At 38.1% G+C, this 17,509-nt stretch overlaps 1 protein-coding gene across 3 annotated transcripts in view; it reads right to left on the bottom strand.

The window, feature by feature from the left end:
- The window catches only part of orc5 (origin recognition complex, subunit 5), a 132,647-nt gene that overhangs the window by 51,639 nt on the left and 63,499 nt on the right, over positions 1-17,509 (bottom strand). For all 3 annotated transcript variants that reach the window (XM_068059740.1, XM_068059741.1, XM_068059742.1), the window contains 3 exons: positions 15,830-15,882; positions 13,080-13,192; positions 1,758-1,805 (listed from right to left, as the gene is read on the bottom strand). In XM_068059740.1, the coding sequence (XP_067915841.1) occupies positions 1,758-1,805; positions 13,080-13,192; positions 15,830-15,882 (214 nt within the window). The remainder of the gene's footprint in view (positions 1-1,757; positions 1,806-13,079; positions 13,193-15,829; positions 15,883-17,509) is intronic.

Below are 17,509 nucleotides of genomic sequence, written 5' to 3' on the forward strand. Positions count from 1 at the left end.
GATCATGGCAGATCTGAATGTGGCCTCAACTCCATTTTCCTGTCTGCCTTCCATAACGCTTGACTCCCTTGTCTATCAAAAATCTATCTAACTCAGCCTTGAATATGTTCAATGACCCAGCCTCTACTGCTCGCAGGAAGCAAATTCTACAGACTATCGACCCTGAGAAAAAAATTCTCCTCATCCCCATCTTAAATGGAAGACCCCTTATTTTTAAATTGTGTCCCCTAGTTCTAGTCTCACCCATAAGTGGAAACATCCAGCATCCACTCTGTCAAGACCCCTCACGATCTTATTTGTTTCAATAAGATCACCTCTCATTCTTTTAAATGCTAATGCATATAGACCCAACCTTTCCTCATAAGATAACCCCTTCACCTCAGGAATCAGTGAAGTGAACCTTCTCTGAACTGCTTCTAATGCAATTCTATCCTTTCTTCGGTAAGGAGACCAAAACTGTACACAGTACTCCAGATGACTGACTGAAAAGGCATTATTTAGCTGTCTCCACTAGGTATGAAAAAGAGAACAAGTATCATGAAAGTAAAATGTACATCAAGCCGTTGAACAATTTTGCATGTCTTCTGACAATTACGATTTGATTACAAGACATTCAATTTCTACTGTACTGACAAATTCCTCAGGACCCAAGATATCTCAATATTTGCAAAATGCTGCCTGTAGATTGGTATTTCCTTCAATAAAAGGCTATGGTCATGTAGTAAAAATGTCACTCCCTGCTCATAATTCAATTAAAACAATGCAATGCAGTATAAAATGTGATAATGTAAGCCTTTTCTGTCTTCTGTTTCTTCACAGACCAACTAGCAGTGGGATTTAAAGAGGTCCCACCAATAAATATGTAGTTAAAGCAACTATATTGGACATATGCAGAATGTTGATGTGCACCATCATTTCAAGGCTAGAAATGTGCTACAGTCAGGACCCCTTCTCAGAAGCCTACATGAAATTTGACACCAAAAGTATCACAGTATATCTCCTTTGAAGGGGGATGTCAGAGAAACTTCCAAGCCTGTTTGTGAAGACAACACTGAGACTAGGATGCTTTGGTGGAGACTGTTTATTGCTTGCCACAGAACTTACTTCTCCACTCCTAACAATCTCCAACCAGTGCTGGCTGGCTCTTCTTTATATATACTTCTGAGTACAATTAACTAATCAATACCCAACACCTGTTCACCCTACTACAACTACTCGGTATTTAATGTCCATCAACAGAACTAACAGGGGACAGGTCAATATGAAAGGGAAGATAGGAAAAACAGGTCCTTATCACAAGCACAGAAAAGAATGGCAATGAAACATTATCTCAAAAGCAAAGTATGGAAAGATTCAACTATACCTTTAATTCTACTGCAAACAAAATACCTTGATGCTAAAATCTGTACTACTGTCTATATAGAACCACGCTGAGACTTAATAAATGGTCCTGCAGAGATCATAGAAGCAAAACATGAAACAATTCAAACAGTATAAAAACCAATGTAAAATTTAAAGAGGAACAATGTGCGGTTTCATCGCGGGAGAACTGATCAGTTTTCTTGAAATGTTTTGCCAGCAATTTTATGATCCTGTACAGAGTATATCGTTTAAATTATTTCTAAATTTGAAATAACCATATTAGTTAATATATTTCAGCATCAATAAAACTAGTGATATTTGAGTAGTAATAAAAGTTGCAGCACAGACATTGGTTCAATCCAACTTAAAATATAACATTGACTATCAATTGTTACCTTTTCGTGTTTCTTCAAAAATGAGGTTTTCTTAATTTTCCCATGATGCTGGAAATAAAACATGAAGAAAGAAAAATTAAAACATTGTGTTGATCTGCACAAAGTATTCAAAGCAATTATATATCTACAATAAAAAAAAATGATTTAATGTTTCTCAAATTCTAAATCTATTTTACACCTGAACGCAAGTTTGTGTTTTATAACTACTCTGGAGCTAATCCAAAATAGTTGTTTAATTCAACAGCTACCCTTAGGCTAAAGAAAATTTCCAATTAAAGCAAGAGATTTCATTGCTAAGTACTAATTGCCCACCAATACAAATTCTGTCCAATAAATTAAAGGGTCAAAATGTACACATATCATCCTCCTTCACAAATAAAAAAGTACTACTTTGATCTGAAACACCAACAAAATACTAAGTTTAAGCCAAAATACAAAAGTTCAGCCTTGGCTCAGGTGATATCATTCTCACTTCCAAGTCAGAAGTTGTGGGTTCAAGTCCTACTCCACTTCATGAACACATAATCTAGACCGATGAGAGGGAGATATTAAACCACGGTCCCATCTGCCCTCTCAGAAAAACATAAAACATCTCAAAGCACTTAGAGTAGATAAGCTTTCCTGGTCTCCTGGCCTATATTGAACTCTTAACCAATGTCACTCCAAAAAAAAAAACAGATTATAGGGCCATTTATCTAATTATTGTTTGCAAGACCTTCCTGTGTGCAAATTGGCTGCTGCAGTACCCCATATTTCAAGAATGCCTGGACTTTGAAAGTAATTAATTCACTATTAAAATTATTTAAATTACGATAAAATATTTTCTTGGATTAGATCCTTTTTATTTTACTAACACGTTTGATTTGCTAACATAGAATTTAGCAAACGTGTCCTTACAGTTCTGCATTATTAAAATAGTTTTCAGGCTATCACACCCAATGGAAAAAAAAGATATTAAAAGCAAGCTCATTTATCTGACAGATTAAAAGAAGTGTTGGAAAAATTGTGCCTGAGTGAGATGCTAACAGTAATTGTATCTTTAACAAGAAAACAGGAGATTGTCTTTGTACCTACATTGGCTTCCCGTTAAGAAACGCCTCCCCATTAAGAAATGCCTCAATTTTAAAATTCTCATCTGTGTTTTCAAATCCCTCCACAGCCTCACCCCTAACCTCATCCAGTCCCACAAGCCTCCAAGACACCTGCATCCTCCATTTCTGGCCTCTTAACATCCACAATTTTAATCACTTCACCATTGGGGTGCTCGTGCCTTTAGCTGCCAAGGCTGTAAGCTCTGGAATTCCCTCCCTAAACCTCTCTGCATCTCTTCCTTTCTTTCCTCATTTAAGATGCTCCTTAAAACCTACCTCTTTAACCAAGCTTCTGGTCAACTGCCCTCATCGCATGTAATTGTCAAACTTTGTTTTATAATAATCCTGTGAAGTGCCTTGGGTATTTTACTTTGCTAATGGTGCTATAGAAAAACAAATAGTTGTTGTTATATATCATTACAACCAACCCTGCATTTACCAGAAATCAAATCTGGGCTTCTGCAGGCCAGCATGACTCACCTGCTAACTGAATCCACACTATAACAATGAATACACTATTGCCATCTCCAAGTGCAACTTTTAAATTCATACTTAGCAAAAAGTAACCATACAATGAATCAACCAATTTAAACATCTTATGTTGCTTAGGTAGACCAAGAACTAGTATTTTGAAACTATTAAAATGAACTAATTTGCAGTTTCAGATTAGAAATCTGCACTGAAATTAAACACATTCATACACTGTCAGCACTGTTAGGACACTTAGCAAATTAATTAAACTTAGATGATGTTGTTCTTGCTTATTTCACCAGTATCTCATTATCACCTTATGTGGTACAAGATAGGTGGGTTTGAGTTTTGAAAAAAATGGCTGGAAAGTGAAAATTATTTAGGGATCTTGAGCAACTTACCTATACTATCGCTACCTACAACGTCTGTCACTACTGAAACCAAAACTCTATTTTGCCTATGAGTTTATGATGATTTTTCTCAATATTGATGGTGACTGGTAGGGCAATATCTACCAGAATCATTGGCCCATAATTTATAGTCAGCGGTAAAACACTAATCAACCCACTTTTTAAATATTTTACAGAGTGAAACAAAGATTAGGACATACACATGGGTTCAGATAGAAGCTGAAATATCATGAACAAACTTTAAAAACAAAAACAATTGCAATTATTTAAAAAATTTAGTAATGACTCATAATGGAGAAATTTAACAACACTCCACTATTTTTTCAGGCCCAGATTGGTTGTTTAGCAATAGTTATTACTCAAATTGCCATTAAAACCCATGTTCTACCGCACTGAACAAGGCTTAGTTTTCTAATGGCATTTCTAATGTGGGACAAGGGCAAAGAAGTGTAAGTTCTAACCAGATCAATTTATTCGGGGCGGTGGGGGGAGGTCCATAGCGCAGTCTATGGCAGAGCAATCGACAACAGACTGCAACTTCAGGATTTAATCTGTGCTTGCGTTAAATCCTGAAATTGCAGACAGATTTAGAGGGGTAATTACAGCAAATGTTAACAGTTCTCCATCAAAAGCCCTGCAAATTCTGGGCTAGTGTTCAGACCCATTCGTAACTCCTCAGATAACAAAGCTGTCCGTGCCTGCATGTGGCAAGATCTGGACAACACTCAGGTTTGGGCTGATGTGTGGCGCGAATGTTGCTACCACTTAAGTGCCAGCCAACGACCATCTCCAACAAGACAGAGTCTAACCACCTCCCCATGACATTTAACGGCATTAACATCACTGAATCCCCCATCATCAACTTCCTGAGGATTACCACTGACGAAACCTTAATTGGACCAGCCATGTAAATACTGTGGCGAAAAGGTCAAAGGTAAGACTGACAGCCTGCGCCAGGTATTCCTTGACCGAGAGTAATGGTTCCATATTTTCCTGTGACAAAACTCATAATAGGATAAAATGGATGTGATCTTGATCTACGAAACCTACATCACTCCAATCCCTCATTGGTGGTGAACCACTCCTGGATGCTGCTCTCTGCCCAGTCTTTCCTCCCTCTCCTACAGTCAACTACGTCTTTCATAGCATGTATTTTAGCTCTAGAATATCCAATGAAGACTCAATATTGTTATACAGGTATAGCCCAAATTTTACTCCTTTGTCCAAACACATTGTCACGGTCCTGCAGTTTTTTTTTCGGAATATGCGGTTTGCCTTTAAGGCTTGCAAGGGATCAGTATTGCTTTAACAGCCAGCAAGCCTTAGGAGTAATAGGAAGGTGCATTTTCGTTGCCTTAGAAACAGCCATTTGGAGACTGCAATTCAAAGGGTGCATTCTCTTTACCATAGAAACAGCCACTGGGAGTGAGCCTGATGCAATACATTTGTTACAATTCAGTTTTGAACTGGCTTATGAGTTGAAGACAGTTTGTCCTAACAGAACACAGACAGAAGACACAGACACAGACAGCTGTGATGAGCACATCTGAAAAAGAACTCTCAACCATTTAAAATGAAGGAAGAGGATTTTAGTCTGTTTAATTATTATCTCTCAAAATTCTAAAACATCAAGCCAAGACAGAGATCTCTGGTAATTTAAATTGAAGAAAGGAAAGTTAGACTGGGAGAATCTTTTATCCCTCAAAAACTCTAAAGTCAGATTGATTCCGTTGAAAGTGTTTGCAAGTCGTTAATTGTTGAAATTCACTGGAGAAGGAAAGCAATATCCTATGAGGACTTAGCGCAACATTGGACTGTAAATTTTCAAGGACTCTAATTTTTTCTATTTTAAATGTTGTTTTTATCTTTATAGTATTTTAAGAATTTAGTTAGTCTCTTTAAAGAGTTAATTTGTTGATTTAAAGACACCTGGTTTGGTTAGCCTCATTCGAGGGGCTAATAGATGGTACAATTTGGCTGGGTCTTTCTTTAATGGAAAGTTTTAAAATGATATGTTAGCCGATCTGTGGAACGATGGGACTGAGTTAACAGTGCGTTGGTCCCACCACAATCAGAATTGTATATTTTGAACTGAAAAATGCTAAAATAAAAAATTTGAAGGAAAAAATATTTAAGCATGTCGTTTAAAATATATAATTGTCAGCAATATCCTATGTTATCTCCATTTGAGGTTGACTATAATTCACCATATTTCCTTGAGTACATATTCAAACCCACTTGCAAAGATTTTAATTCCATCTCACTGCTGGCATGAAATTTCTGCCTGAGCAGGAGACATATCGGTACCATCTAGGTATTACTTCCATTTATAATGTATGGATACTGAAAGGATTAGAATTTTCGACCCTTCCTTTATCTGGAAGGATATTAAAACTTAGTGTAAAAGGATATTTACAATGAAACGGGTAGTACAATATTGTGGTCAAATACACATTCCAGCAAGAACAATTTTTTTTATATGGCTTACATTAACAAAATGCCAGGAGTGACACTGGCCTTTATATGCATAGCAAGATGATAAAAATATTCTCACTTGGGCACAATACCATTTCTATAGTCAAATAAGTAATGCAAATCCTAAAAAGCATTTTAATTTCTTAATTTGTAGGAGAGATTATCTTTGGCCTCCTTATCTCGAAAGACAATGGGTAAGCGCCTGGAGGTGGTTAGTGGTGTGTGGAGCAGCACCTGGAGTGGCTATAAAGGCCAATTCTAGAGTGACAGGCCCTTCCACAGGTGCTGCAGAAAAATTTGTTTGTCGGGGCTGTTACACAGTTGGCTCTCCACTTGCGCCTCTGTCGTTTTTCCTGCCAACTACCAAGTCTCTTCGACTCGCCACACTTTAGCCCCGCCTTTATGGCTGCCTGCCAGCTCTGGCGAACACTGGCAACTGACTCCCACGACTGGTGATCAATGTCACAGGATTATAGTTACAGACAAAGCCTGCAATAAAACATGGTCAGTACACAAGAACAAAAGAAATACGAGCTGAAGTAGACCATATGGCCCATTGAGCCTGTTCCACCATTCAATACAATCATGGGTGATCTTGGGCTTCAATTCCACTTTCCTGCCCGCTCTCCATATTCCATGATTCCGAGAGACCAAAAATCTATCTATCTCAGCCTTAAATGTATTCAACGCTGGAGCATCCACAACCCTCTGGGGTAGAGAATTCCAAAGATTCACAACCCTTTCAGCATAGTAATTTCTCCTCATCTCAGTCCCGAATGATCGGCCCCTTATCCCGAAACTGTGCCCCCGCATTCTAGATTCCCCAACCAGTGGAAACAAACTCTCTACACTATCATGCCCTTTCAGAATCTTGTATGTGTCAATTAGATTGCCTCTCATTCTTCTACACTCCAGATAATACAGGCCCAATTTACTCATCCTATCATAGGACAACCCCCTCATCCCAGGGACCAATTTATTAAATCTTTGCTCCACTGCCTCCAGTGCAAGTACATCCTTCCTTAAATGTGGAGTCCAAAACTGCACCCAGTATTCCAGGTGCAGTCTCACCAAAGCCCTGTACAGGTTTAGTAAGACGTCATTATTCCTGTACTCCAATCCCCTTGCAATAAAGGCCAACATGCCATTTGCCTTCCTAATAGTCTGCGGCACCTGTATGTTACCTTTGTGCGTTCCTTGTACGAGTACCCCCAAGTCTTTCTGATCAACACTTACAAGTTTCACACCTTCTAAAAAAAATTATGCTTTTCTATTTTTACAACCAAAGTGAACAACTTCACACTTCCCTACATTATACTCCATTTGCCATCCTGTTGCCCACTCACTTAACCTGTCTATATCTCTTTGCAGCCTCTCTACATCCTCCCTGCAGCTTACCTTTCCACTGAGCTTTGTATCATCAGCAAACTTAGATACATTACTCTCTGTCTCTTCATCCAAGTCATTAATAGAGTGTAAATAGCTGAGGGCCCAGCACTGATCTTTGTGGCACGCCGCTATTCATTGCCTGCCAACTTGAAAATGCTCCATTTATGCCCACTCTCTGCTTCCTGTCTCTTAACCAATCCTCTATCCATGCTAATATATTATCCCCAACACCATGAGCCCTTATCTTGCCTATTAACCTTTTATGTGGCACCTTATCAAATGCCTTTTGGAAATCCAGGTTTACTATATCTACTGGTTCCCCTTTGTCTACCTTACTAGTTACATCCTCAAAAAACTCTGCTAAATTTGTCAAACAAGATTTCCCTTTAGTAAAACCATGCTGACTTGTGGATGGATTACTCACTTTTGGAAAAGTACTCCCTATTCTCCATTTATATTCCCAGCATATCACTAGGATAAGCAAGTCACAAAAGCCATTTTTGCCCTTTCGCATCAGTTACACCATATTTTTCAGTACACTTCAGAGCAAGGGCCAAAGAGGGGTAGAGGGGGAGGAACGATTTCTAGACCAAGTTGGCTGCATAAGCACTAAGTTCACGCCTTAAGTTAGCTAAAGCAGTTACTGCTTGAGTGGTGCCCTGAAGCACCTTCTTAACTATTTTCCATATAACTAATTATGCAGCAGTAAAATGCATCACTTTGGTCCTTAGTGGGTTAACTTTGAGAAGTTAAGGAATTATAACAAGATATTTTGATTATGTTTAGGGTCAGTCATAGATCTGAGCTAATGAAGTGGTCCTCACACTTTATTCTTCTATTCCATCTCTTTCGCCATCACAGTTTAAGTCAACCTAGCCACTTACCTCCCCCTCCTTAGATCTGTGTAATATATCCTTGGGAGAGGGAAAGAGCTTGAGCCTCATTCATTGATTATGGGTAAAGACTATATAAAGGTGTTGTTCCAGGTGAGGAAGTGCTATGCTTAGAGGTCACAAAAAGAGCCCTTGAATTCTGCCCTAAAAAGATTACTATTACTGTTGAGCACTTTTTTGCAGGGGAGAGGGAGGGGGGGGGGGCGGGTGCATGGATTGGAAAAGACCCAGACAAGTTTCAAACCTGAACAGATTCTGACATTAAGTCTGTATCTTGAGCTTCCAGGATGGAAAGTTGGCGCAAGTACAACAAATACAAGAAAAGGCAATGGAATGCCATAAATGTACGGGGACATCCAGCAATTTCCACAGTGCTATTCAGATACAGACATTACAACAGTGCTTTCCTCACATGAAGAGTATGCTCAATCCCCTTGAAATGATGCTGAGTCAGCAGGTCACTAGAATTTGGAATTGGGTCTTTATTTTTGCCGATCACAACAGCACAGTTTACATCAGCAAAATTGCCTTAATAATGTTAAGGTGCCTCTATTCCTTTATCCTTTCTCAAGATGTTTGGAAAAGTTCACTAGCTATACAATCGAATACAATGATAAAAAAATGTAAATACCCTAAGACTGAAATTTCTAGCTGTAAAACTACATTTCTATAACTATTCAACTTAAATCACATACACAAATAAATAGAAGCAGCACAGTATGCAATATGACTGCACATAATACTTCAGCACACTTGTACCTGTAATTTTACAGTAGATAAGCAGTGCAATGTTGAAAAACAATGCAGCTGCACTGTTACTGTCCTCCATTTATCCACTACTACTTAGTCAACAAATCAATCAATAATCCTATAATAGCCAAAGGCAATAAGTTATGAAAGGGAAAATTAAAAATAAAAATGCCCTTTGGCCAATACTGAGCACTGTTGGGGCATTGCCACAGAGCCCAAAGTACGCTTACTTCAAATAGTCAGAGTCATTACAGCACAGGAAGTGGCCATTCGGCCAATAGAGTCCATGTCAGCTCTATGTACAGCAATCAAGTCAGTCCCATTCCCCCACTCTATCTGTGTAGCCTGCAAGTTTAGCTCCCTCAAGTGCCCATCCAATTTCCTTTTGAAATCATTGATCGTCTCCGCTTCCACCACCCTCATTGGGATCATGTTCCAGGTCATTAACATTTGCTGCGCAAACAGTTCTTCTTCACATCCTCCCACATCTTTTGCCCAAAATCTTAAATCTGTGTCCCCTGGTCCTTGTGCCATCAGCTAATGGGAAAAGAATTTCTTTATCTATCTTGCCTAAACCTGTCATAATCTTGTACACCTCTATCAAATCTCCCCTCAATTTTTGTTCCAAGGAGAACAATCCCAACTTCCCCAACCTAATCTTGTAACTGAATTCCCTGATCCACTGAACAATTCTGGTAAATCTCCTCTGCACCCTCTCAAGGACCTTCACATCTTTCCTAAAATGAGGTGATCAGGACTGGATGCAATACTCTAGTTGTGGCCTAACTAGAGCTTCATATAGGTTCAGCATAACTTCCCTGCTTTTGTACTCAATACTTCTATTTATGAAGGCCAAGATCCCATATGCTTTGCCAACTACTCTCTCAATATGTCCTGCCACATTCAAAGATCTATGCACACGTAGCCTCAAGTCCCTCTGTCTCTGCATACTCTTTAGAACTGTGCCATTAAGTCCATTTTGCCTATACATGTCTATATTAATTACCACTAATAAGTGGGCAGAAAATGACTTAAGTATTCAATTAATATTTTATAGATCCAAGGAAAAATAAAGAGAAAATGTATTCATTATAACAAATTAGAAGACTACTAACCGTGCACATCAATAGATGTGCATCAAGATGAGGAATATATACTGTATGAAATAAACACAGAAAATGCTGGAAATTCTTAGGTCTGGCAACATCTATGGAGAGAAAAAGAGATTTAACATTTCAGGTCTTTGACCTTTCATCAGCAGTATTTTGCTTTTATATTAGTATATATTACATGGGATTATTTCTCTCCTGAGCACTATTGGAATTAATTATTCATTTCACAAAATGTTTTGAAATGGCTTATGACAACCATTGTTTTTAGTGTTACAAGTAGTTTAAGGAGGGGATCATAAAGTCCTCAATTCACTTAATTCTCAGGAGTAACAGGGTTGCTAAAACATAAATGAACAATTTTGCTTTGCTCCATTATGCTTTGAGTATTAGATTTTACAATTCAATCTATAAAGATTACCCTGTCTCAGTCGGACATTGAGCAATACCTTTATGATGCAGCTTACACATTATCTGACAAAAATGAAAGCAAGCACCGATATTTGTAAAAGTTTTCTTGTTCCATCTTACACAAAAAAAACTTCAAAATGTGTATATTGGTGACTTTTGAAGAACCTGTAGTAAAGTACTTTCCTAAAGTAGAATTTCTTAAAATTCTGTAGCTAAGAAATATCTAAAATCCATTTCGTTATATATTCATTAAGGTGTAAAATACAATGCATAAAGAATAGAATACATGTCTACAATCATAATGGAATACTGGAAAAAAATTATTTGTGCCACATTAAATTAAAAAAATTATTTGGTTGCATCTTGGGTCATGAAATTATATTTCACACCTTATTTATTATTAGTGCAAAAAATAATACTGACTTTCTTATGGATTAATATAAACGCAACAACTTTTGGACTTAGACCAAATTGGAAATTTCTGAGCAGTTATTCCAGCAATGTAGAATGCAGCTTGAAACCAAAGTGAGAAGGATTAGTACTTGACAATCCACCGAACAAAGAGGGGATATCTCCCCTGTAAGGCAGTCGGATCCTGTCTCCATAAACTGCCATGTCTGAGGGGAAAGATTTGAAAGCCAGAAAGTGGTTGCTAGTATAATTTTCACTATCTACTCATATACTTTGACCTACTTGCAAGATCAGGGGACAACAGAACAGAAGAACTGTATACAAAAACCTTCAGGTTTAGGGAAGCTGGAGACCACCGAGCCTCCAGATTGCGATCAGAGGCAGTACCAATCAGGAACACAGGAGCTAATGGCTTTTAAGAGATGCAAACAATTCAAACTGTGGATTTTCATAAATCCTGAAAGTGTCCCAGTGGATCTTCTGCTCATCGGGTGAAATGTGTGGACTAAGACTGTCACCATGATGTCTACCCAGTTAAATGCAGAACTGAGTAATCCTATGACCAAGGCATCAACATAATATATTAGCGGGATCAACTTTTGACAAAAGGATTAAGAACAAGGGTACTCCACTTGCTTGTTGATGTAGCAGACCACTGTAGTGCTGCCCGACACAAACATATCTGTTTTTCCTGTATTATGTTGTAGGAGTGTGCTGGATCTTACTACACTTAGTTCTAATCAATTGATGTCAAGTAATCTTCTCTGTTGACCACATGCCATATCCTTGCAGATAGGTACTCATCCCATCAAGGGGCACTTTTTTTTTTACCAACCACTGTAGCAAGGCTGACACAGGGAGCAGCCCCAAAGGGTAGGCAGGATGTAATATGGACGATAAATACCAGCATAGACCAGTTGAGTTGAATGGCTTGTTTTTGTGCTGCAAATTCTTTGTAATTCAATTTATTACAGCAGATTTTTTTTGCTAAATTCCAAGATAATGAATGCATCAACTTGCAAAAGGACAAGCATCAAATGGAAAGTCATCTCCTTTCAGATTGGGAATAGCCCAATTTTTAAACCTGGAGCTTCATTGCTTCATTAATAAATCTAAATAATTCAACAACCCACGGAAATGTATAATCTTTACAATTTCATTAACTATTGCGCTCTGTTTTAGGATCATGGGAAATAAAAATGGGTACAACTCAATTCCTACTTGAAGCTATTCAAAAGCATTAGCATATCTAAAAGGGAAAAGAGGGAATTTCCAGTGTATTGCATGCTGGCAATTCACCTTTTTTCATAAATATGCAATATGATTCATTTGTTTAAATGGACACTTAAAAAAATGCATTGGTATCTTCAAAGGAGATCCCAGCAGTTACTCCTGGTGTTTTGATTTATCATGTTACTATGAAACTTTAACTTTAACTAATTCCTGGAACAGTCAAATATGCAACAAACAGGGCCACCATTTATGGTGTTGCTAAAATATAATGCACTCTGAACATACAATTGGTAGGACACAATAGTAAAGCAGATACCTTCCAATCGATACCAATAATCTTCCACCTCAAATGCCAACCTGACATATTTCAGAATGTATATCTTGCAGAACAGCTTAAGTTTATTAAAGCACTGCGTTTCTGATTTATTGCAATCACATTGCTCCCTTGAAATCCTGTTAATCACACCATCAGAATCTGTACATTTTATCACCCACAGCATGAAACATAAAATTCCATTCTACACTAATCAATGAGTTCTGCTGATAGGTCAGACCTGAAACGTTAACTGTTTCTCTCCCCACAGATGCAGCCAGACCTGCATTTTCTGTATTTATTCCATTCTACATGCTTTCACAAAAACAATTAAGGGTCAAAAATTAAGAAAATAAATTGAATTACCTTCAAGAAAAACCTTTTGTCTGTTCTAGCAGGATTGTAGGAGGAGAGGTAAGCAGCAATCAGCAGGAATTTGGAGTAATACGGAAGTTCAACATGTGCATGAGCTGAAAGTCCTGAGCATCAAAACAAAAAAAAAATTAAGACTTAAAAATCTGCAAAGTTCTAGAAATAAAGACCTTGAGCTAAAAGCATGCTGTGGACAGAGATAGGCTTGTGCTGAAGTATAACATTTGCAGTAGTTGATGTGCAATAAATATTCTTGACAGATGAAGTGCTTCACACAAACATAAATTTATTTATTTAGAGATACAACACTGAAACAGGCCCTTCGGCCCACCAAGTCTGTACCAACCAACAACCACCCATTTATACTAATTCTACATTAATCCCATATTCCCTACCACATCCCCACCTTCCCTCAATTCTCCTACCACCTACCTACCCTAGGGGCAATTTACCATGGCCAATTTACCTCATCAACCTGCTGTGGAAGGAAACCGGAGCACCCGGCGGAAACCCACGTAGTCACAGGGAGAACTTGCAAACTCCGCACAGGCAGTACCCAGAACTGAACCCGGGTCACTGGAGCTGTTGGCATTTTTTTTTTTAAATTGAAATTTCACTCTTTTTATATTCCATTCCAGGTAATACTCCCTATTAATATGGTAGTTAACTTCATTACAATGCTCTTCTTGATAAAGCTGTAGGAAAATGCAAGGCACTGTATGCATATTAACTGCTGTTGTAAGGAAGTGATTAGCATCTGCTTCCCAGTTCCTTCTAGGGTGTAAGCAGAAGCTGGAAAGCTCATTCAAAAGAACTACTTTCACCCATGGTAAAACAGTATGACAATTCACTAATTCATTGCATTAATCTGAATATGGTAAACATGTTAATGAGTAGGCACAAATTTAAAATGAACATAAAATGAAAATGGAGACTAGAATCCCCAGCCCTGCAAAGATTAGAATATGAATTCGCTGCAACAAACATCGTTGAAACAGAGTCCATAAACATTTTTAAAAAGGGAATTAGATAGCTGCTTTAAAAATATTTAGGATATTGTGAACAAGTTGGGGGGGGGGAATTAATCACATAGTTCACCACTATATGCATGGTGGGCCACCAACCAATCTGTTACTGTGCTGTTAAATTCCATAATCAGCATGGAGCTCATGCAAATAAGGCCCCACACAAAGTTATCATAAATCTATTGTTTTAAGATACAGAAAATGAAAAATGTAATATTTATTATAAAAATAGCAAATCTAATTCAAATTCAAGAAGCATGAACAGATAGAGCAAGATCGGTTCAAAAGATTTGCAAGTTACCAGACATAGTGATTTCAGTAAACTGCTGTTTTTTTTAAAAACGACAATTACTAAAATGATCATTTGGCAGGTCTTTTTCCCTGTTTGTTAATGAAAAGCACCAAACTGAAATAACAAAATCAACCCAAGCGATCCATACCACAAATTTACAAGACCCTAATTAAATTGACATGTCACTTCACTATATTGCAACTGAAATGAAGTTGATTATACACTCCCATTGCCTTGTGCCTAGAAGTATAACATCTCCATAGCTACATTTAACTGTCAAACCACTTTCAACCTAAAATTCTGAACTTTCATCTAAAAAGCTGTTTGTTATCTTATGAGTGGATCACCTGTGGCATTGCTACTGGTAAATCTGAAGATACGTAATTTTACAATGACAGGAGTACAATATCTCTGTTCCCATGCTAATTCTTTGTTTTCCAATCTTTTACTTTCTGTACAATGATCAAACGCTGTTCACTGCAGCCTGTCTAGCTCTCACGTTTCTTTACTAGTACTCTTGATCGTTATACCTTTAAAGGACTATGCTACGTAGTAAGATGGCATACACGGAGTTTAAGATACAAAAAAAAGGTTGTCAAGAGATGTTGCAGTATGTCCAATTGAGAAAGAGTGAGCTAAGGCCAAGCTAAGAGGACAGGGAAGGACTTGTGTGCCTGTGGCTATGATGAAACAATGAGTTGAGGGTCAAGGTGAGATGAGAGGAAGTGGACATAGCATAGATGCTCGTGAGGGGGTAGGATGGGCTTTGGAGCAACTGTGGGGTGAACTGAGTGCGGAATCACTAGAGGCTGAACATTTTGTGAGATCCTGGTTACGGTATTTGTGGCAGCTCGCATTCAGGACAGCTAAGGAAGCAGGTGGATCAAAAAAAACACTGGGGATAGACCAGCAGGAGAGCACTCCAAGCATGCCAGTGAGAAGGCCAGCTGGGAAGCAGTCAGGCTGAACGAGCATTTATGCAGACTAGCATGTGATCAAGATGGGCAAGTAAGTCAGTGCGCCGAAAATGATCTCAGGTGGGAAGGATTTCTCCACAGTACAGTCCTTTCTGACCCAAGTCATCCTTGTTCCCTTGTCTCAAGTAGTTTCTGCCCAAAATCGTCTGCAATCACCGTTTTTCCCTCAATTGTATCAGGATTATTTAACTGCATGATTCCTTTGTCCAGTAGAATAACTTAACAATTGGGTATAAAGTGGCAATGTATTTAATTGCTAATTATGGTTAGTAAAAGTGTGAGGGAGTGGATGATATATATCATACCGTAATCCTAATATGTAGGATTATTCATAATTTAAAAAAATTAAATTTTATGGTTACAACCCACACTCATCTAAAATTTATCATCTGATCAGCAGCAAGTAAAGGGCAAAGATTCCTCTGGTCAACTCAACCAGGGCTGGTTCACCTTTCAGATGTCCACCTTCTTTATCATCTTGCTGCAGCCTGTCCCACTGAGAACTGAAACAAACATATAGGATACTGTAATTAGAACATTTTTTAAAGCACAGAACTATGGAAATCAATCAAGCCAATAGTTTTATTCTCCAGTCTCGAGTTTTTTTTTTAAGAATAAAAGCTTTACTTCAATTCTCGAAACAATGAAACTATTTCCCATAATTGAAACTTGGAGAATATCCCCCTTTAAAGAAACCATTTGAGTCAAATTGGGAAAGATAACTGGAATGAATATAGATCTTTTAGATAGTTTTGAAGCTTTGTTCAAGACACCAAACTCACAAAGTGCAAACAGAACAAATCCTCAAGTAAGAAGTAAGTGCAAATGGGGCAGGTTGCCTGGGTTTTACTAATAGAGCTTGAAGGCCAGCACTCTACACTTGGTACTGAAGTTAACTTCAAATACTTCATTCCAATGAGTTTTCATTTGCAGGTATCAATAAGTTAAAACATCTAATAGAATCACAGAAGAATCTACTGCTCTGAGGAGCTTAAATATGCAGTTTGATATGCTCAAATGAGTCCAGCTTATAGCGCTTTTTATGTTCCAACTTTTTACTGGCAGCAAAGTCACAAAGTAGATTATTTTTCTCTAAAATGCAAACATGTTTTTCTCACAAGGAAGAAGAAAATTGCTCAGGATAATGGGGCGCCAAAAGTCCTGGCAAATCATTTTCAACATAGCCTTAAAGTGGATTCCAAACCATAGCCCCTAGTTCGCATATAATTCAAAAACTCTGGAAATCCAGCCCATGAAGCCAAGGCAACTCAGTCCTCTTTACAACTGAACCACATGTGCCACGTTGTACTCTTTGCAGTTTGTGGGTTTAGATTAGATTAGATTAGATTAGAGATACAGCACTGAAATTGGGAGCTTGGAAAAGGCTGCTGTTAGAGCTATTGACTCATTCATAAATAAATGAGAAAACTATCAGTTTTATTCGCAATTTGAGACCTATGAAAATAACAGGAACATATATTAAACTTTATTTGTGGCCTTGAAGATCCATGGAACACACCTAGGTAACCCATGGAAACAAGTTTACGCACCTCTGCTTTGAGAGAGGCAGGCCAAGCTACCGGCTAAACATCAGCATCATGCTCCAGACTGCAGACTATCCACGAGTAATGCCATGGATGGTCCCTACTATTTACTAAAATTTTACATCAGCTTTGTTCAGTTGGTTTAACAGTTCCACATCTGGTTCAGAAGATGTCAGATTCAAGCCATATATCAAGAGTGCAAATCAATCTAAAGGTGACACTCAACTGCAGTAAGGAGGGAGTGCTGCATGACCAGCAATGTCATCCTTCAGGTGAGACATTAAACCAAGGCTCCTTCTGCCAGTTCCAATGGTCTACATGGACATTAGAGATTCCATGGCCCTATGCATGGTCTCCCAAAGTCTAAGCCAACATTCCTTCTTCAATCAACACTGAAAAACAGATCAACTGGTTATCTGTGCTACTGCTGTAATGGCACTGTGCTGTGTGCAAGATGTTGCTTTGTTTGTCTACTTAAATCACAGCACTTCAAAGTAATTCCAGGTTTTGCGAAGGGCTTTGAAACATTAGTGAAGACTACAGAGAGCTATTTAAATACATCTCATAAAAATCTTGAACAAAGTAA

This window comes from Heterodontus francisci, chromosome 27 (genome assembly GCF_036365525.1).
Source record: "Heterodontus francisci isolate sHetFra1 chromosome 27, sHetFra1.hap1, whole genome shotgun sequence".
Classification (NCBI taxonomy): Eukaryota; Metazoa; Chordata; class Chondrichthyes; order Heterodontiformes; family Heterodontidae; genus Heterodontus; species Heterodontus francisci.